Raw genomic sequence first — 23,482 nt, forward strand, 5'->3', positions numbered from 1 at the left:
AAATATAATTATAATCCTTTTTTTTTTAAAGAGATGGTATTTTTATTTCATGTGTTAAAAACAATAAGTTCTGCTTCATAATTCCCAGGAATAAAAAGTCAAGTTCTCATTAGAAAAAAAATCTCTTTTTTTGGGAGGAGGGGGGGAGGGGGGGGGGGGGGCTGGGTCCACAGGTATAAAAGAATGTTTAGTTTTCAAAGTTTAACTAAAAAATATTTAGTTTTCAAAATTTGACTTTTACATCATGAATGATTTGAATTAATTCGTTATTGTTTTTTATAATGCGGCGGTAAGTATCTGTCAAAATCTAGTCGGTCTTCAATCATTGTTATTTCAAAATCGATTTTCAGAAGAACAGCCGATCAGATTAAACATGACATCCGACCGGATTTATACACATTGGGAAACGGGGTAAGATTAACAGTGTACAGTACCGACTGGTTAAACAATAGACCTTAATTAGGTGTCCACCGTCCCCGGTCAACTAACAGGAAACTATACACATGATACATACACAACGTACACTAACAGATTTTGATGATCAATTATTTTGACAAACTTCAAATTTAATGCAAGCATATAACAAATTAAAAATTATGATTCATTGTAAAATGACAATTATTTTGATACCCATTATGATACAAAAAGAATTTTAACTGAATATGATATTCGAAAAAAAGTTTTTGTAAACATAACCAGGTAACTCGTAAAAGAGGATTGTCACTAGGCCTAAATCTTAGACACGTAAACCGATAATATCCGCAGAATATTTTATTATTTAAAAAAAATTCATCTGTCTTTCCCGATGATAGATTTTTTTGTGTTTTATCTATAATTAATTTAATTTCAATCCTGATTTCATGCTTACACGTATTAATCTCTAAATAACAGAGCGAATTCATTACAATTTAAAAGCCGAACTCAACGGTTTAGAAATATTAATGTGATATAAGCTTTTCAAAAAGATCCATATATAAAAATGTTTATAGCTTGATTAATAAATCAATTCAAGACTTTGGAGACGTTCAGCAAAATAAATACTTTTACAAGTCCAAAACAAACTTTGTGCAAAAAAAAATGTTTTATATTTTTCTTCATAGAGTGGAATTAGCCCATTGGTTAAGGTGTCTGCCATCTACTCGAAGGGTCATGAGTTCGCGCCCCGTGTGTGGTGTTTTTTTTTTCTAATTTTGAATTTCGTTCTTTTACTTCTTTTCACCAAGTCAAGATAAGTGTGAACTCAACATTTATGATTTGTGATGACAAATCACTACAATAATATTTTTTCACCCGTACAACAGTAATATCGACTGCGTAATGGTGGCTTAGTGGTGGCTTAATGGTAGCTTAATGGTAGCTTAATGGAGTTTGGACATTAAGCACCTGTAAGTCTAGCTTAATGGCGGCTTAATGGTGACTTAATGGTGGTCTATAAGTTACCATTAAGGACCTGTAAGCCACCATTAAGCCACCATAAAGCTACCATTAAGCTACATTTAATCACCCATTAAGGATTTTTAGATGGCTTAATGGTAACTTAATGGTGGTGTAAATGTTACTTAAAGGCGCTTAATAGTGACTTAATGGTGACTTAAAGACAACCATTAAACCACCATTAAGGACCTATAAGCCACCATTAAGCCAAGCTTAAAGGGTGTATTTCATCTTGTGAAAGTTTTGATAAACCCAGGCTACAATGGACCGGAGGTAAAGAAGCCAAAAAAATAAGCAAACGACGGGCGCATGTGCCAGTGAGATGAAACCCCAACCTAAAGTTGACAGCTTAAAGATCCAAATTGCCCGACCATTTCTTTTTCAGTTTTATGGTGAATGTAATGATTATGATAATACATGTATACTCTTTTTATAAAAGTTTTGATGTAGTGCAGTGGCGATTAAACAGGTGGCATGACGAATAACCCGATCTTGACGAGGCTCTGTTACGCCTTAACGTCATCGTCACGGTTGATCGAAAATCATTCAAAGCGCTCTCTGAAGACGTTTAAGACGTTTTATGGGGGAAATTTACAAGCGACTGCAAAGCAAGCTGCTGTTGCCTTTGTCCTTACTTTGGCAATCTAAAGCCAGACCCCATGGAACTTTCGTCAACTATTACAAGATTGCAAGAAATGCTACTGAAAATCAATTTGTATACGTCAAGTGCATCACATGGTACAAAACGATGGTTGAAAAACTTGTCGAATCAAGTTGCACATGTTTTTCCTTTTAAGCACTTTTCCAAGGTGACGTCACACAGTTCACTGTTGAGTAATTCTGAACACTGATTTTAGTTCATAATGAACAAGATTCTCATCTTATTAATTTTCGTAATTTTTGGTCACCCGGTAAATTTTTTTTTTCGCATATTATGTAACCCTGAATTTCTTTTTCCTTTCAGTATAATAAAGATATAGTCCTCTAACGTCCTTTATGTTTTGAAAGTGTTGTTAAAATGTCAAATTTGAAAATTTCAAAATCTAAAGACATGTTGACTTTAAATTGCTTAATATGTCCAGTAGAAAGTAAATGATAACAATGAAAATGATTTTTATTTTAAATGTTTGATATTTAATTATCACATATAGATCCTAATCAAGGTAAAGTGAAAATCATTCAATATAGCATTAACTTTCTTTAAAGATTTAATTAAACATTAGTCGGAGAAAACTTTTATAAATGGCCTTTATACTTAAAACTGTATACGATTCTAGAAAAGAAAGTGTCCGCCATTTTCGATCGAACTCTCATAATATCTATAGATCTTTATATAAAGGGTCTGAATTTGTGTTTGTTCAGTGTAATCAGCTGTCGTCACCGGTGTAAACGGACATAAGACATACTGTACTCCGTAGCGACAAAACTAACTTCAATACGTTTTCTGAAGCTGGAGCGTAAGTTACAAAAAAAAAATATATACAAACAATCCCACATACACGTAAATCTAATAATATGTGAGCAAATGTAATTCAAGTTTACACGAATACGAGTCGTCATTCCAGGCTGATACTCTTGACAAGAAAGTGTGTATAAATAAAATGCTTATCGAATGCAAAAAGTATACCCTAGTGCTGACATCGTAGATAATATTATCAAAAATGGCGTATGCCTATTTACGAGTCCTGACGTCATATATGATCACATTCTATTACCCGCTATGAACTAAGGGTGGGTGAAACCCCATAAACCCGTGAAAATTTCATGAACCCTATTTAGCTTTCACAAATTGATTTAACTTGAATTAGTTAAATCCAATTAATTGTGCTTCATTGTACTTCATTCTTTTTGAAATGCGATTCTTTATGCTATGTAAGGGAAAAAAGGTAAAATTATACAATGTCGGAAATTAGGCATTTTTATTTTTTATCTGATTTTGAAAAAAATCTAAAAAAAAACTAATTGATTCACAGGAAAACTTATTAAAAAGTATATACAATAAACAACAGTGATGAAATGAACGTTGCCCACTGGTTGCATGATCTGATCTGATCTCAGACGCTTTACGATCAGGTGGGAGTCTTGATCCTTTTTCACCGTGCTACTATATTAGTGGCAATTAATTTCTTATGCTTTTATAAAGTAGAAAAAATATGAACGATTATAACTTTATACTTTATACCTACTTAACTAAATAAGGTATATTATCATATGATTGAATAATTTCTATATATCAGATTGGAATTGTTTAAAAAAATACTACCACAATTGACCTTCAAGTGAACTTCTATATCAATATCAGGGATTATTGCAGGGCAGTATATTATATAAATGGTGCCTGTTTTGGAGGGTAACAATTGAAATTGACACCCCAAGGGAAACCATTGTCAACCGACGCGTCAGCGGAGGTTGACAATGGTTTTCCGAGGGGGGTCAATTTCAACTGTTACCCTCCAAAACAAACACCATTTATTTTATTATACTGAATGTCTTGTTGATTTAGGATGTCAGAAAAAAAATCGTCTATCGTCTTTACGTTCATGTTTAGCAAGCTTTGAAACTTCCCGCTACTTCGAAAAAGATTTACTGACCTCTTTATTGTTTGTTTAATACTCTAAAAGTCCTTTATCATCTAAAGTTTCATTATTTCTGCACTTGCAAGCATGTTTCGTCTGTCGTTTGTTGTTTTCAAGTAAGCTACATCGGACGCAAGCTTTTATTGACTTTAGATTTATTCTGGTTCTTTCAAACGCGCAACTGACGCTTTTAGAATTCTACGGTGAACCGTACGCGCATAATTTCCACGCATGTGGCATAACCGTTGTGTTGCCCGTTGTCACGTGTGTTGCTATGGCTGAGGGTAATGGAACGGATTGTTAACTGCGTCTTAGCCACTCAGATTTTAGTATTTAACATGAAAGTATAATAAAAGAAATTATTGCAGGTCAATATATTGAATTATTCCTGATCCATTATTTCCTGTTACAATGTATTCTTGTTTAAATTTGTAATTAATAAGACTTATCTATTATTTAAATCAAAAACAGATTTTATCATATATAATAATACAGTTATTGCTGTTTTTAATGCTAATAAGATGATTTAGCCACCTTCGAAGGCTCGCTGTCCAGGCTCATTGAGTATTGTGCTCCTGCTGTTTAAATCACCGCATTGACCTAAAAAAAAAACAGCAATTCCTGTGTATTATGATTTTTTTCTGTAGTACTTAAATTCGCACTTGATGGGTATGTTTTTTTTTATCATGTATCTAATTATATCATAGCTATGGAGAGTACTGTCGACTCCTGTCCCCGTAATCTGGCTGATACCGTGAGAGCTTCTTCAAGACTTGGCTGTGGTCGTGACAAATATGGAAATAATCAGTATATATGTCTCCCTAACAGAGAAAAGACCAAACTGGTAGAACTCTGTCACAATGGAGTCATGGTATTAATAGAAAGAGGTGTGTAGTCATTGTAATATATATTGTCGTTATGCTAACGGAAGGAATATGAAGATGGGAATCTATTCCTTTTATCTAACCAAATTAATGGAACTAATCAAATGCAAAAAAAAGGGTAACCGGGCAATTTTATTGAAAATTGTTACAATATTCGCCGAGCAAATTTACAATGTTAATAATATGAATCATGAATGCCTGTAATCATGTCAGATCTTATACCGTACAAACTTAAGAATCTTTTATTTAAATTTTATTTTATCTATTTAGGCAAATGTTTGGAAACCGCAGAGGGTAAACTTTTTACAAGTAACTGTTCTGGTTTTCTTACTGGATGCCCAGATATTGATTTCAATAGTATGGATATATACAAATGTAAGAAAAATATCTTTCATCATTTTCTTTCAATTGACACCTTACACTCGTTGACACATTATTTTGAAATCGGGTTATGTTTATCTTTCTTATATATTTTAATCAGACCCTGCCTGTCATGGGATTAACAAGCAGTTCCATTGCTATCTAGCTGATCCATCATGTGCAAATACGTAAGTGATTTTTATATATCTATCAAGTTAGGAAATGTAGTTTGTGTTAAATAGTAATTGTAAACATAAATCTTCTTTCACAAATAGCACTTGGACAATGTCTACTGAAAACACAACAGAGATATTTCTCCCTGGAATTACTACAGATTTAGGAATTCATAACACATCAGCAACAAATTTTCAAACAACAGCATACCGAAATAGCACTTGGACTATACATGTATCTACTGAAAACACAACAGAGACATTTCCGCCTGGAATTCCTACAGATTTAGGAATTCATAACACTTCAGCAACGAATTTTCAAACAACAGCAAACCCAGAAAATAGCTCCATACATAAATGGGCAATCTTTGGAAGTCTTGGGGCTGTGGCTGTTACGCTATTTCTTATTTTTGTTCTAATAAAAGTTAGGATGGTGCTCAAAACAAGGCAAAGATTAAAAAATCAGGAGGAGGACTTTTTATGTACGTCTGTTCTTATCTAAAATTTTAAGTTTATATCATAAGCTTGAAGCGTAATACAGTTAGTATAACTGCATGGTAATAGATAATGTATTTATTTGATAAGAGAAATTGTAAACGACATATACATAACATCCTCTATACGAAAATAAAATAAACAAGAAAATGATTGTTTTGTAGATGAAGGAATCAATTTATTGCCAACAGAGGAGGAAAACTTCCAAGGTAATTAGAAATTATAAGATTATTATTTCCTTGTTTAATTCTTAATAGAAAGCCATGAATATCAAGAAAAAAAAATGAGAGAAATAGCAATATGAAAGAAACTACAGTATTTTTTATACATTATTATGATTGCATTGCGATATTTATCATTAATCGAAAATTCTCATATATAATCGGTATTGGTTCTTATTTAATGTCAAAAAATAAAATGTAACAAATAAACTACCTTTGGCTAATTAAAATTAAGGTTATCCGATCCTCAGGTTCTGAAAATCACGCAGAGTAATTGAAAATGCTCACAAAGATGTTTCTAAATTCTCAAAGTAAAATTTATTTACCCACGGTGTTTCTTTAAACTTCATCTTTAAATTTAATCATATTATATAAGGAAAATAAGTAAATCTCAACCAATTTTTTTTTTCAGGAAATGCGATTAGAACTACATAGTGAATTTTTTCTATATGATAATTGATCAAGAAATACATTTAAGGAGTAAAAATCATAGGTTTTAAAGAAAAATTGCATGATTTTTATACTAATTCGGTATTTTCATTTCTCCTACATGTACTTACTTCCATCGTTTCATAATGCATAGTGTATGAAGTGTTTCCTTTCAAGGAAAACACCTTACATCACTTCTAATTTCAAATCTTGCTTATAAACATTGGTAACTAGACTAAATTAAAAGAACTTTGATTTTTTTTTTAAAATATGTAATTTTTACTTTCTTCTATGAGGTACAAATTTCAACTTTTAAATACCGTTTGTTAAAGCTTTAAAGAACATTGAATCATAAGTTTAGGCATAAAATGAAAATTGTTGCATGAAAAAATTTCAATTTCAAGCTTTAATTTAAGACTTTTGAATTAAATTATAAATTAAAGAGTTACCCTTCCTGGCTTAGGATCGGATATTCTTAAAAGGAGTCTATAGATGTCATTTTTTGATTAAAATAAAATAATTTGTAGATATTATTTCGGTCAAATGAAACGTATCGTCATACCCACAGAAGCATACGGTTTCTCGGGAAAATAATTCAATAAATCATAATTTTCACCATCAAAGAAATTAGATATTCATATCCAGATTATTTCACATAATACGAAATTTAAAACATAAAAATGATTCATTCTTATAATATTTATCAATTTTATTTGTAATATAAGTTCAGATTCCATTAGAATCTTACACAAATTACTCTCTAAACCTGTTTTATCTTTAATTATCATTGGTGTTCAAATTGTCTGCAAAATTCTGAAACAGGAATTTTCAACTAAGAGAACTAAATAACAGATAAAACTTTATGTTAATTACCTGAAGATGAATCAGATGAAAATAACATACAATGATCGATATCAGAAAAGCTACAATCAATGATTATCTGTGATTAAGGAATAAAATGATATACCTCTGGCGATCCCTGATATGGGATCAGGTGCCTTAAAGAAGTAATTCACATTCCCCACCTGACATCAGACCAGCCGTGGCCTTATTTATAAATCAGGTAGCCGGAAAACTATGTCGTCAAATAACAAATGAAAAGTATGGGCAATAAAATTTATATAGCCTACTGTAGATTCCTAATTATACTCGAGGAATTAATTTCCGCGTGATTTCTCGAAAATATTACTCGCATTTATTTTTATGGTGCTGAAATCTATGTAAATTATAAATTATCAACCGTTAATGCGCAAATTATAATTCTCACGATTTGACGTTAAAGAGCCAGTTCGCGATAAAAAGTACTCGCGAAAAATAAGGAATATATAGTTTGTCAGTCAAAATACAAAATAGTGATATGTTTTAAATTGAATACTGTTCGTAATCTCCATATCCATGATTTAAATGCTAACAAGTCATTTTTATGATTAAAGGGTATTCATATAGATTGCTTATTTTAGGAAAAGAATCGAGTAAGTGTTCATGAAGGAAATGCGTCATTTTCCCGCCCATTTATCTCTTTTTTTAAGTGTTCGTCCATTAACACTTTTTAATTTTTCATGAACCATAGTCAAAAACAATTAAAAGTGCACTAATCATTCCAAAGTAAAAGGAAACACTTTAGCTCTACTCGTCGTAACGTTTCCTTTCATCCTTCTAGCTGTCTCTTCGTCTGTAATCATTTTTTTTTCAAATGCTACCCCTCCAACAATTTTTGTTTAGTTTCAATACAATGTGATACACAGTAGACTACTTTATGATACATAATTCTCGCTATATATCGGTTTCCAGGAATGTTTTGCTGTGGTGTAGTATTCTGGTATAGTATTAACAGACACTGTTGAGTGTATTAAACATAATTTATTCTGGTCAATAGCATGCAGACATGGTAGTAAATTGTGTATACAGAAAGGGCAGATAATCCCAATTTCCGTTGATAGATAAGTCGTATTAAGATTAAAGAACATGTTCATTACATTCCCCTCACTACAATTAAAGACAGTTTTTTTCGTTTTATTTAATATACAGGTACCGGTCATAGAAATGTGTTTAAATCTTTTAATTGTACATAGCAAAAATTTTGATTTTGTTTTGAACACTTAAAATAAACAAAACAAATAAAAACAATTACTAATATAGCAGAACTTATGTTCTGGTAGCTGCACGGGGATTATTATGCCCCTTAGCACAATGCAAACTGCTGACTAGATGCAAATTACATCAAAAGTCACTTACAGAATTATTTACAATCACTTCACAAGTCAAGTTTCTCAAGTCGTTTAACGATTCGTCCCGATCTGGTTTGCAGTGCATTTTTGTCATTGGCGGGTTTATCGCTTACTTGAGGTAGAGCAGTATTTTCTGTGGTAGGCTCACTGGGACAGCTGTCTTTCAATGGATTGGCCTGCTCAACCGGTTCGTCCTGGTGGTGTTAATTTGTGTTTTTTATTAGGTTTAAACATTTTTTTTTATTTCTCATCAGGAATTCTTTAATTTATGATTCAATAAAAAGTTGCTTGCATAATCTACTTTAATTCCTAAGATGGGCATGCATAAGATATGGATCCAAAACGTTTTGAGTCTCCGGATATGAATAATGGTGCCTACAATATATGTAACTAATAAACTGTATTTTTGTTCAGAAAAGGGCTTTAATAAAAAAATGTTTTGAAAACATTAATTACTGTATTTTAATTGCTTTTATTTTAATTAATGATTTCTTCTTATGCACTTCACATATATATTTTGATCGAAAATCGGCATTATCACATGACATGATCAAGGTCCATGATATCAGCATGTTGCATGTCCTTTTATGTCATCATTCAGACATTCCAAATTATGCATTTTTGATACTTGTGGCACTTATATTTGATTCAACAATTCTAGAATGATACGTGTACTGCCCTATAGCTATCAAATATCCACGAATTTATTTAGTTTGTTTGAACACACCATAAATTAAATAAAGAAATGAAACATGCATGGTATGTGTAGCTTGATTTGGGAGGTGAACACGATTTCTACAGCATCTCCCTTTAATTGCTTTTTACTAGATAAGATTTTGGTTTGTCTGTTTTCTCGACGACAATTCCAGGAGATAAGGACTTTGAACCAGGTGTTTCAATTCTGACTATTGTTTCATTGTTAAGGGGTGATAACTCCTTCACATTTCTTCTCCTGTCATAGTAAAATTTCTGCTTGGCTTTCCGGGCATTAAGGTGTTGCAGTACTTTTCTTCAGTAGATCCTGTGATGCTGGAAGTGTGTTCTTAGGTCTGCGTCCCATCAACAGTTGAGCTGGTGATAGATTAATGTTTTCTAGGGGAGTTGTTCTTTAATCTAGCAGAGCAAGTTGCTTGTCGTCACATTTTGTCCATAGGCTCTTAAGAATTTGTACTGTTTTCTCAGCTTCGCCGATCGAGCTTTGGAAATGAGGGCCGCTTCTTTCATATTCAATCTCACGTTCAGTGCAGGAGGTGTTGAAGTAAAGTTAGCTAAATTGACGTTCATTGTCAAACATGAATTTCCGTTGAAGTCCATGGCATGCAAAAACTGTTTTCATGGCTTCTATATGGCTGTAGTTGTCTCTGATCTGAGTTCTACGGCGTCAATGTATTTTGAGTAGTAGTCCACCACGATCAGGTATTTCTTGCCTCTGAAATCAAACAAGAGTGTATGGTAGATCTGGAGTTGGTGTTGGCATTAGAGGTTCTCTATTTTGCTTTTTTTTATACTCTACACAAGAAGGACAGTTACTTCTTAGGCCTGTTCTATGTCAGCATTCAAGGCTGACCAATGCATGACTTCATTGGCACGACTCTTTGACTTGACTATCCAAAGGTGAGACTTGTATAAGGTTAAGCATCTCTTTCCGCAAGCTGGTTGGGATGACTATTCGACCTCCCTTGTACATAATACTGCCAAGAACTGATAGCTGATCCCTTGAGTCAAAGTACTGTCAAACTTCAAAGGAGAATCATTCTTGTGTCTGGCCATCCTGTTTGAATGGTGCTCATGAGAGTTTCGAGTTCACTTCTTGTTGATCTCTGGATTTCGGAGTATTTCTCAGGTGTTATGGATAACATACAGATTATGTCTGCTATCTCTTTCTCCTCTTCACGGCTTACGTCTAGGTAATTATAAGCCCTCCATAGAGTGTCTGAAATGTACATCATAGTTCCTTTCTGACAACTGCACACTATAGCCTGCATTTCCTTCTAAATGTGTGCGTACTGTTTCTCTGTTTCCATTAGAACCAGAAGCTACTGCACAGCCTTCCTGTATCAAGACTGTTCCGAGTCCGTTTTTAATTGAATCATACTCGATCTCGACCGGTTTATTCACTTCAAATAGAACTAACACTGGTGACATGGTACACACGTCTTTAAATCTCTGTTTATGGTTCCATTGGAATTCCACATCAGACTTGAGATGGATTCTTCAAACAAGTTTGGACTGAATTTTGACAAGAACTGTATAAGTCCAAGGAACCTGCTAACACCCGCCTTGTCACGTGTAGCTGGCATGTTACATGTAAGTATAGCCTTGATTTTATCCGGATCTGGTTTGAGTCCCTGGTCCGACACTATATGGCCCTTGTATGGCACACTAGACTAACAAGTTTTGCATATTTCAATTTCAGTTTCAGATTGAAGTCTGTTGTCCGTTCCATATCTTTTCTAAGTCTGAAGTCGTGGTCCTCGTGTGTTTCACCTGGAATGAGGATGTCACCTATGATTTCAGACTCACCTTTGATTCCGGATATCATGTTGTCCATGATCTTCTGTTAGATTCCTGGTGCTGATTTTATGCTGAAGGGTTGTCGGAGCCAATGTTATCTTCCGATTGTGTGTTTAAATGTTGTCAGGTGCGATGACTTTTCATCAAGCTGAATCTGTACAAATCCAGATTTGGCGTCCGATACCGAGAATATCTTGGCTCTCGGTATAGCTGATATGACATCGTCAATAGTTTTCAAATGGTGGTGCTCCCGATTTATGGCGTGATTTGAATCCCTTGAATCTATGCAAATGCGTATTTTTTCTCCCTTTACACTGTCTACCATTGAGCTGACCCACTCTGTTGGCTTGTCTGCTTTTGTGAAGTATCCATTAGCTTCCATCCCTCTCAGCTTGTCAACTACCCTTAGCATAAATGCTTCTGATAGTTTCCTTACGGAATTAATGACTGCTAGTACGGATTCATCTATACTGAGATGGTATTCACCGGGTAGTATTCCTGTAGTTTCTACGAGTTCTGGACTGTCTCTGGGTAGTTCACGTGTACTTTCTGTATTCTCAGTCACAGCTGATATCGGAATCTGTGAATCAGGTTCGGCCTCGTATACCATTCCAAGAGTACCTGCAGTATCACCACTAATGATATTCTCTTTATCTAACTGGACCACTTCAAAGTGATTGATAGTTTTACGAACATGGTAAACAACTGGATGAGTTACTGACCTTATTGGTTTGATCTTATGGCTGCTGAATGACTTAAGAGATTTGATGGAGCTCACTAGTGTGCATCCTGCAAAGTTTCAAATTTTAGCCGATGTAAGTATGTTAGTCCGTGCTCCTGTGTCCATCCTACAGCGAACCTGCTTACCATTGATACCAAGACGAACGTCCCAATTGTCATTTCGACCGGACTTGACGGACGTTAACAAACTAATGGTAAGTAGTTCCTCTTCCTCTGATTGTATCTCGCTGTGCCGTGCTGACTTTGATCAGTTTCAGCCGCCTCCGACACACTTTCTTTCAGTGGTTTCACTGTTTACAATAACTACAAAAGGTTCTTAGTGCTGGACACTTTCCCTGTTCGTGTCCCAAACAGCAACCTGAACAATTTGGGTTGTCACTTGATTTTTAGGTTTTTGGTCTTCCATTTTTAACAGTTTTGTTGAACATTGATTTTGGTTGTATTTGTTTGTGAATGAGAGTCTGTTTTCAACACTTCCTTTCCTCTTAATAATGTGACTTGTGCTTGTGACAGTTCAAACTGTTGTCCAATTTCTATAGCTTTCTTAATGTGATATTATGACCTTAATCTAATAATCTCCCTTGCACTTTCTTATGCCTGACGCCTCTAATTATAGTCATTCAAAATGTCATTATAATCCGCGTAATTACAGTCCATAGCTAAGATTTTGAGATCATTAACAATGTTATCAAAAGTTTTGCCTCTTTTGTGTTCGTTGGTGAAGTGTGAATCCTGCCATTCACTTGTTTTCTTTGGGGCATACAATGTTCTCTAACTTCTTCAGAATTTTCTTTGGGTAGTCTTCATCGTCATTTTCTAAAAAAAAAGTTTTGTACAATTCCCTACCTTCTTGTCCATTCCACATACCGATCCATTCTGCGTTATGTTTGGCATCAGATTTCGATAGTGGCCCTTTGGAAATGAAATCCAGGTGTTGCCTGAACCGACAAAATTCTTGGTACAGATCTCCGGCTTGTCAGTAGAATCTGGGCTGATCGAACGGAAGAGTTGCCATTTCAAGTTCCTTTTGGCACCATGTAGTATTCTGGTATTGTATTAATATAGCTTAGATTGCTGAGTGTATCAAACAGACATGGCGGTAATTTTTGTATACTGCTAGGGTAGATAATCCAAATTTCCGTTACTAGATAAGTCGTACATCAACATAAATTAAAATACATTACACATGGTTACCAAAAGATCAATATCACACTCCTTGTACAATTTAGCCTAATTTCAATATAACGCGAAAAACGGGTAGTTTAAATTAAGATATACGATTCTCCTTTCAGTTTTTGATTTCAATAAATGGTGTTGCCAAGGTAAAATGTTATTGAAATTAATTTTTTTGCAAAATACTTGAAAAACTTTACTGATTTTATACAGTTTTGGTGTGATTTCATCATAACATGTAAAACAAGTAGACTACCCTCAGTTACATACATTCATGACCAGGAGCAGCACACGGCGGGTGTGACTGGTGGGCAATGTATACTCACTCCACCATGGCACCTGATCCCACCTATGATATTTTGGAAATCCCTGTTTGCTCTGCTCCTATTTTATATTCTTTAATGAATTTTTGACATGAATACTATTCGTTATATCCATATATTTCATAATCATAATCATAATTGATTTCATCGAATAATGTTGACATGGTTCCTAAGATGTAAGAATAGATTTAAAATGTGCCAGTCAAACCCTCCAAAATTTAGAAATTTCAATAACTGTTAAATGAAATAAGATTTTGTATTAATTTTTGTGTGAAATGCTATTTACAATATATAAGTTGTTATACTATAGAGAAAATATAAACTTTAAATTTGTGTCCAAATACCTTTAAAGGACAGGAGCAATTCTAGTAGGTCACACACTCGCGCCTAAATCAGTTCATACATAAGTAAGGTCTAGAAGAAAATTGATTGTGCAAATCAAACAACGGGCCCTAATTAGAACAAATTAACAGTTTAGCATTAGAAACTGTAAAAAGTTACATAATTTAGAGGTTCATTTGATTTATAAATCGACGACGAAAATCTTAGGATGGCCCTAATATTTTGACTGTGGCGGAATTGTGACGCTATTTTCTTTAAACTCTTACGCTAGAAAATTTATACATGTATGGTCCATGGAGAACCCTTTATGCATGATGTACCTAAATCAAAATATTGAAATACTCAAAAATTTTTATACAGTTTTAGTCGGATTGCAAGATTCTTTACCACAATAAAGAGACTTCAACAGGTCTTATTTATTGCTATTACAAAATGTCAAGTCCAAGTTCTACTTTTCTCTTCCTTTGTTTTAATAAACCAGAAAAGCTAAAGTTTAGACAGAGACTTACGTACCGAACATGTTTATTTCCCATGTATTTGGGTGTAGGATAAGCATCGGTACTGGGAGAGGGGGGTCTTTGGAACTCAAATGTTTTGCAAATATATATATACATTGAAAATCGGAGCTTGCTTTTGAGGGGGTGTCCACTTTCAATTTGCTACCGAGGACAAGGTACAATGTATATATATATATAAAAAAAGAGCTGGGCTGAGAGACCTTCTACTCGCCTTCTCCTTGTTCCCAATGAGGTTAAATGAAAACATGTAAATTAAAATGTTTTTTTCGAAAAATATAGTTAATAAAAGTTGATTCTCTAAATAACTATAACCTCAGTATAGAGTTTGTTGTTTTATACATTTTTTTTTTCAAAGTGCGTTATATGTCCAATTGTAAATATGCACACTCTTAACGCACTTTGAATTTTTTTTTCAAAGTGCATCGAGTGTGTCCAAAATTTAATGCATTTTAAATTTTATTTCAAAGTGCGTTGATTTTGTCCCAATTTTAACGCACTTTGAAAACAATTTTCAAAGTGTGAATTTATTTCAAAGTGCGTTTCCACACCGTGTGCATCCGAAAAATAAATTAACCTATCGTTTTCTAAAGCTTATGTAAAGTTAAAGGATATATCAGAGAAACGCCTATATCTACAATATGCAGTTTTTAAAGCGACAACAAAGACGTGGAATGCAGAAAACAAGGATCGAAGTGGCAGATCACGTAAGTGTAGTGTCCAAAGGGAAAGACAACGTATCAAACTTGTAAAAAATAAATATAAAATTACCCAAGGCTCTTTTCAGTTCCTAGGTTGAGCAAAAAAATTGAAAACGTCATAAAAAATTTGCTTCTAGGTGAACAAAATGACATACCGTATATACTCGCCTATAAGTCGGTATTTTGGGAGTTAAATATTGGTCTAAAACTCTATGTCCGACTTATAGGCGAGTCATAAAGAGATTGGTATTTTTCTGGAGGCTAAAAGGTAGTTTTTATTTGCATGCCCGACGATTATCAAATAAAATGTCTGGATATATAAGATAATTTATGTATTCTTAGATTTTATTACACACTTAGTAATAAATACAGGTTTTTTGCATATGCGATATGGCTGACGTGACAATAGCCGTATCAGCCCTGCAGGGCTGATATGGATTTGCGGGGCTGATAACCTATATCAGCCCTGCAAATCCATATTAGCCCTGCAGGGCTGATACGGTAATTGTGACGTCAATATCACACCCTTAGTAAATCAAACCACAAAACAGTACTTGTGATCATACACAATATTTGGTGGGTTCATATTCTCTAAATTTTAACTTTTTGAAAATAAGGTTAATCTTAATTTACAAATACATGTAATAGATTATTATCAAATTACGGATGGAGTGCATTGAAATAGAAGTAGAAACAAACCCAAATTGTATGAGACAATACACCATGTACATGTACGTAAGAAGTCCTTGCATTATTATTTACTTATTTTCTTCTCAACTTAATGCATGCTGTATTTTATTACTAAGTATGTAATAAACATATTAATACATACCCTTTTCCACATCACATCCTGTATCAGCCCTCGACCAATATCAGCCCTCGGGCCTTCGGCCCTCTGGCTGATATTGGTGTCTCGGGCTGATACAGTATATGATATGGAAAAGGGTATGTATTATTCTCTATAAATATGATTACGAAGTACAAGTATATACATATTTTATTTTTTTTTTATTTCAAGTGAGCATTGCCTTTATGTTTAATAATTTATGATTGAATATGAGTGTCATTTCGAAAAATATAAATTAAAAAACCGGATGAAAACATCAATGGATTTACTTGAAATTGTCACTAGATTTAAGCAAAAAATTGCTTATAAGCGGGTCAATAGCAAATCCCGCCAAAATAACGTCAAAAAATGAAACCGACTTATAGGCAGACCGACTTATAGGCGAGTATATACGGTAGTTCAGAAAAAAGTGAGCACAGAAATTCATTATCAAATCTATGCATGGGGATTTTTTTCTAATGACTTAAATGAATAAAAAATAATTGAAAAGAATGATATATAAATGCAATAATAAAATAAAGGTAGAAGTAATTAAAAAAAATAAACTATGAATCTATTTCATTCATTTATTTTCTTATGTAAATAAATCGACAAATAGACTGGATTAAGAATAAATGAATAATAAGATAAGTACATTGTACATAATTTATAAAGATTATATAACTCTATTCATTTATTTGTTTTTTAATTAAAAATAAACCAAATTTATCACTCATTTATATCCCCAAAATATGATTTATTAGTTTTATTTTATTTATACAGGGTTTTTCTTTTCACTCGGAAATATGCTACAAGGTATTTTATTTGCATATTAAAACGACTTTCTTTTTATTCTAAGTCCATGATGGATATCAAAATAATCGTCTCATTATGCAAAATATTAATCCGTCAATTAGATTTTTGATATTTTGATTTAATTTTTAAAAAATCGGTTTTCAAAACCCTGACACGGTTCCGAAAGAACATCCGAGACACTGATGTTTACCAGTAATCAAATTAGCACGAACTTACGCGCATGCACGTGCGCTGCGCTTTGATTGGCTGAAACAAAAGCTCAAAATCTTTTTTGTTTTTTTTTATTTGCCGAAATGCTTTGAAATTTTAAACATAGTCATGCATGACGATATACTACAGTACAATATATAACATTTTTCAAGAAAACACTCGCGTGCACGTACGCTGCAATCTCATTGGCTAAAACTTTAAATGACTTTAACTTCCTTGGTTTCCAACCAAACAGGATCGGATTCAGAGCATTAATAGACATTATTGACTCCTACAAAGAAGTATGGACATCATGCACATGCATGCACGTGCATGCACATGTGCTTCACTCTGATTGGTTAAAACAAAAATCTCAATGTCTCTTTTGCTTTTTAACAAAATGCTTGGATATTTAAAACATAGTCATGCATAAGAATATATTATAATTTGATATATAATAATTTTCATGAAATCACGCACATACCTATGCGCTGCAATCTGGTTGGTTAAACTTTAAATTGCCATAAGTTCCTTTGTTATCAACCAAAGAGGATGGAATTTAGAACAAAGATAGACATAAGGGACTCCTAAAAAGGTATGGTCATCATTAACATGCATGCACGTGCGTGCACGTGAAATGAGGAAAATTACAAATACACTAGATTAAACGTATTTTTTAAATACTTTTGGATTAAATGCTGTAATTTCTAGTATGTTAAATAGTGTATACAAGATTATATGGTCATTACGCACATGCATTCAAATGTGCATGCGTGCAATGCATAAATTTGAATATACTTAATATGATTGTGGGAAAACATTGTTATAGTCTAAAAGGCATAGAGTTCGTCTTATTTAATGAAACTTACAGGGAATAAGGCACCAAGAGGGAGTTGGGGAGCGTTTGAGGAACATCTGTAACGGTCCCCGTTACAATTTGCCCTAGTTTATGTTGTGACAGAGTGACCGTATACTGTTTGCAGCTGTTTTTGTATGAGAACCGATTTTTTTTTCAATCAAAACAAAATAAAAGTATCAAAGAAGCTATTGACAATGACAATGAATTTATTCTCATAAACTGACACAAGTACAGTGTTGAGAAAGATAACAAGTATAATTAAATATATGTGCATGCGTGAAAAGGAAAAAAAAGTACAAAGTAACAAAACTTACAATGAGCTAACCAGGAGAGCCAACTCTCTCAAAAGTAATTTTTATAAATTTTCATAGTTTTTTTTTCAATTTAGCTGATTTTTTGTATTCAAAAGTTGATGAAACTTATACACATTTGGATGTGAATAGTAATATTTTGATAATAATGATAACCTTGAATTCAAGATAAGTGAATCATTACAATTAAATAAGTAGTGAAATCCATCACCGATTTCATTTTTGATACATAATTTATAAATTCGGTTTTCTCTTGGTACATAATGCCATATTCCAACTTCAATTAGTAATTCATTATTACAAATTTTAAACCTACAAAGTATTTTCCAGTACTTAAAAGGCAAGGATACTAGTAAATACTTTTCTAAACAAAGTTTTATATATTCTTAACAATCCACTATACCCATTCTGTTGAAACTGATCATATAGAGTGTTAAACGCTATTTTCTTCAGCCATGATACATTTAAAGGTTGACAAGTATGCCAAATATAAGAAAGTCCACATTCATTCAATATAGATTTGACAAAGGTACATCATGGATTATAGTAGTTCGTTAAAACACAAATTCGATGATAATTTATCCCTTTGTAAAAAATGAAACAGAAACTTATCATTTCAACCTTTATAATAATTTAAATAGCGTATCTACTTAATTCAACATAAACCATAAAATTGGGTGTTGCGGATTTTACATGCAAAATATGCTTACCAAATTTTAAATGCAAATTTTCAATGAATGGTGACTGATTAAACCCCAACACTTCACATCCATATAAAACTATAGGTTTGACAATTTGTCAAACATATCCAATGCTCATTCTACATTAAGGTTGCGTGACGGGTAAAAATTGTGCACAATAAGACGATTATTTTGATATCCATCATGGAAGTTAAATAATTAAAAGTAGTTTAATTTTGATATGCTTCAAAAATACTTGACACATTTATTTTTATCGTTAATTGGTTTACACAGAATAAGCCAAGCAAATCCCATTTTCGGGTAGTTGATTATTTAATTTGTTTGTATCAAAATAATCGTCTCATTATGCACAATCTTTTCCCGCCAATAGCTTCTTTGATACTTCTATTTTGTTTGGATTGAAAAATTCAGTTCTCATACAAAGAGAAAATGTTATTTTAAACAGCTGCAAACGGTCGCTCTGCCACAACATAAACAAAGTCTAGCAATCAGTGAAAAAGACAATAGGTGTCAAGACTGTGTATCTCGAGTTAATTACTGGTAAACATCAATGGCTTTGATGTTCTTTCAGAACCGTGTTAGATTTTTGAAAACCGATTTTTTTCAATCAAAACAAAGTAATAAAAATCTAATTGAGAGATTAATATTGTGCATAATGAGACAATTATTGTGATATCCATCATGCACATGAAGTCGTTTTAATATGCTTTAAAGTTATTTTCTTGTAAATTTTAGGATATACAAAAACTGTATTAATAAAAAAAACAATAAATCAATTTTTTGGGATATACATATAAATGTTTGATAAATTCGGTTTATTTTTACAAATAAATAGATAAATTAATATAATTTTTATCATGTATTGATTTATTTATCTATTTATACATTCATTCTTATTTCAGTATATTTGTAGATTTATTTACATAAGAAAATAAATGAATAAAATAGATTTATAGTTATTTAATACTTTTATTTATTACTTACATATTAATTTTATTAATGCATTAATATATCATTCTTCTCAATCAATTTTTAATCATGTAATTCATTAGAAAAGAAGTTTGATGCCTAGATTTGATAATGTATTCCCGAACGTTTAAATCTAGTTCTTTTTACAAAGACATTTATTATGCTCAAAAATGTTTCAAAGTAGATTTAAAAAACACGAAAAAGTTTGCAAATATATATAAAAGGTTCATAAAGTACATGTATATGCCGTCTAGCATGACAAGATGCAATAAATTGGTAATTTATTTCTTCTTAGAATCGATGCAATTCTTTCCTGTCTCCCCCCCCTCCCCACGAAATGCTACCAAACTAAAAAAAAATCAATTAGATATACAGGAAGAAACAAGACCTTTCAGTTAAAACTGAAAGGCGGCTTTCAGTAATTCTTAAGTGGCCATTCAGCCACTGAATGGCACATACATTTCAGTGACCTTTCAGTCACATTTCAGATACCTTTCAGTCACCATTCAGCGGACACATTTCCGTCAACTTTCAGTGGCTTTTCCATCAACTTTTAGTGACCTTTCCATCAACTTTCAGTGACCTTCCCGTCGTCTTTCAGTGACCTTTCCATCAATTTTCAGTGACTTTTCTATCGTCTTTCAGTGACCATTTCGTCGACTTTCAGTGACCTTTCTGTCGTCTTTCAGTGATATTTAAGTCTCAATTTAGCAATTTTTTCACTAGCGTATTATTTTATAATCAGATATTTTTCCTTAACAAGGAAGCAATATTTTGAATAAAGATTTATTATTCAATCTTAATTGTTTGTTTTTTTTTACTTATCGTGATCAAATACAGGTACTTTAAAATATGTCTAAGTATTTATTATAATTTTATAAAATATGTGAGACTTATTAAATGATTTTTAATTTTCTAGTTACATTTAGAAAACAAAAATTCTTCAAGTGATAAAAAATGATGATCCGATAACCGATTCAAAATTCTAATAGTGCTTATACGTGTATTTTTTCATGGAAATATATAGTTTTGATTGATGAGACAGAATTTATATTATTTAAACCATTTCTGGAAGATCGTAAGTATTACTGATCAATTTCGTTTCTTAATTATGTCATTGTCAAAACTGCAGGATATTTAGTTTTTGAAAGCCATTATTTTAAATTCTTTTTAATTACAAGAATAAATAAATCGTAAATACATGCCTCTTGTAGAAAAAAAAATATTTAGGAGATTTTAGCTTTCTAAATGATATTGCTTTAATAAAATCATTCTACTAAGTTTCTAGATAGAGAATTGACAACGATCTTAAATCTTTGACACAGGAACAGGTGCCCGTCTCTGATAATTGTCATCATCCCGATAGGAGATGTGTAATTAATTAGTCTGTCCCCAAAATCCGCGCAACTAACATAGAATATACAAAAGATATACAAGATATATACACATCGCAGCTCCTTGATACAACAGGTGAACTGATTGTTCAATCGATTTCTATGAATTAATTGATTTTAAATCCGCATTACTTAACAAGAAGTCGTAGCGTAATTGATAAGGTCATGGACACCTATGCAGGAGACCAGGGTTCGATGCTGGGCAGGGGAGCAATTTTTAGCTCACCTGAGCCGAAGGCTCAAGTGAGCTTTTCTGATCAAAATTTGTCCGTTGTCTGTCGTAGTCGTAGTCGTAGTCGTTGTCGTTGTCGTTGTCGTCGTCGTCATTGTCGTAAACTTTTCACATTTTCATCTTCTTCTCAAGAACCACAGGGCCAATTTTAACCAAACTTGGCACAAAGTATCCTTGGGTGAAGGGAAATCCAAGGGGAGATAATTATTAATTAGAGAAAAATTAATGGCATTTTTCAAAAATCTTCTCAAGAACCACTGGGCCAGGAAAGGTGAAACTTATTTGGTATCATCCTCAGGTAGTGTAGATTCAAGTTTCTTCAAATCATAACCCCCGGGGCTAGGGTGGGGCCAAAATGGCCCACCCAAGTTTAAGATAGGAATATATATAGGAAAAATCTTTAAAAATTTTCGTCTCCAGAACCACTGGGCCAGGAAAGATGAAACTCATTTGGAATCATCCTCAGGTAGTGTAGATTCTAGTTTGTTTAAATGATTACCCCCGGGGCTAGGGTGGGGCCAAAATGGCCCACCCAAGTTTTACATAGGAATATATAGGAAAAATCTTTAAAAATCTTATTCTCCAGAACCACTGGGCCAGGAAAGACGAAAATCATGTGGAATCATCCTCAGGTAGTGCAGATTCAAGTTTGTTCAAATGATGACCCCCGGGGCTATAGCTAGGATGGGGCCAAAATTGCCGACCCAAGTTTTACATAGGAATATATAGGAAAATATCTTTAAAAATCTTCTTCTCCAGAACCACTGGGCCAGGAAAGATGAAATTCATGTGGAATCATCCTCAGGTGGTGTAGATTCAAGTTTGTTCAAATCATGACCCCTGGGGCAAGGCTGGGGCCAAAATGGCCCACCCAATTTTTACATAGGGATATATCGTGAAACCTTTTAAAATCTTCTTTTGAAGCACTTCAAAGCTATGATTAGTGATATTTATATGGAATTATCCTCAGGTAGTGTAGATTCTAGTTTGTTAAAATGATGAACGCCTGGGGGAGGTTAAATTCAAGCTTAAATTCAAGGTTAAATGCTCAGGTGAGCGCTGTGGCCCCTGGACCTTTTGTTTTTCTTGTATTAATTTTTTTTCCTATTATTTTTTATTCGGAATTAGATACATTTAATGCTATTATACCAGGAAAAAGTGAAATAAAATTTTTAAGTAAAAAAATAAGCCGATTATTCAATAAAAAGATTCAACTTAATGATCATGGAAAGGTCACTGAAATGTATGTGCCATTCAGTCGACTGAATGGTAACTGAATGATCACGGAAAGGTCACGGGAAAGGGTCTTTTCAGTGACCTTTCAGTGACCATTCAGTATCCATTCAGCCACCATTCAGTCGACTGAATGGTGGATTTTCATCCTGTGATATAAGTAATAGAAACTAAATTACAGGGGATTTAGTTAAGGAATTTAAAAATGTGTTAATTGATTATTGAGTCTTCATTTAAAAAAACTGAAGAATTTTCAAGACTGTATCATTTTTCACTCTTTAATGCAAAAAAAAAATATATATACCAGGTATATTGAACTCCTTTTCCTAACCAGTGAACGACAGAGGCAAGTGAATAAAGGCAGGGACAACGACAGGGGACGACAGGGACTTGACAGGGAGATCAGAGAATGTCTTGGGACGACAGGGTGTAGACAGGATGGGAAGGGACAACGACAGCTAGGGGACGACATGGACTGGACAGGGAGAGCAGGGACAACGACAGGGGGTCATAGGAGAAAGTCAGGGAGAGCAAAATGTCAATGACTGACAGGGGGACAACAGGAGATTTTTTTAATATAAGGGGATTTTTAATTCAGTAGTGCTACCGCATTTGCCACAATGTAACACGACATAGAAGTAATCTAAGCGTTCTTTTTTTAAGATCTTTTATGATTTTTAAGATCTTTTATGATCGGGATTGAATATGCCATGAATTAATCTGTCAGATAATTAATAAATGCTAAGAAAAGTCATTCTTTCTACTATAATTTAAAAAAGGGGGCATTCAACAATTACAAACGATAATTTTAATTTAATTAATTTTTTTACAACATGCCTTTTA

General features: G+C 33.2%; 1 protein-coding gene across 1 annotated transcript in view; it reads left to right on the top strand.

Annotated features, from left to right (window-relative positions):
• Positions 1-4,719: 4,719 nt before the first annotated feature.
• Positions 4,720-23,482, top strand: part of LOC134270682 (uncharacterized) — a gene marked incomplete at its 3' end in the record, with an annotated part of 42,527 nt that continues 23,764 nt past the window's right edge. Inside the window, exons 1-5 of the mRNA XM_062752926.1 lie at positions 4,720-4,897; positions 5,165-5,269; positions 5,376-5,442; positions 5,530-5,909; positions 6,087-6,131. Coding sequence (XP_062608910.1) covers positions 4,720-4,897; positions 5,165-5,269; positions 5,376-5,442; positions 5,530-5,909; positions 6,087-6,131 — 775 coding nt within the window. The remainder of the gene's footprint in view (positions 4,898-5,164; positions 5,270-5,375; positions 5,443-5,529; positions 5,910-6,086; positions 6,132-23,482) is intronic.

This window comes from Saccostrea cucullata, unplaced genomic scaffold (assembly GCF_032062105.1).
Source record: "Saccostrea cucullata isolate Sc308-1 unplaced genomic scaffold, CSIRO_AGI_Scuc_v1 ctg2274, whole genome shotgun sequence".
Classification (NCBI taxonomy): domain Eukaryota; kingdom Metazoa; phylum Mollusca; class Bivalvia; order Ostreida; family Ostreidae; genus Saccostrea; species Saccostrea cuccullata.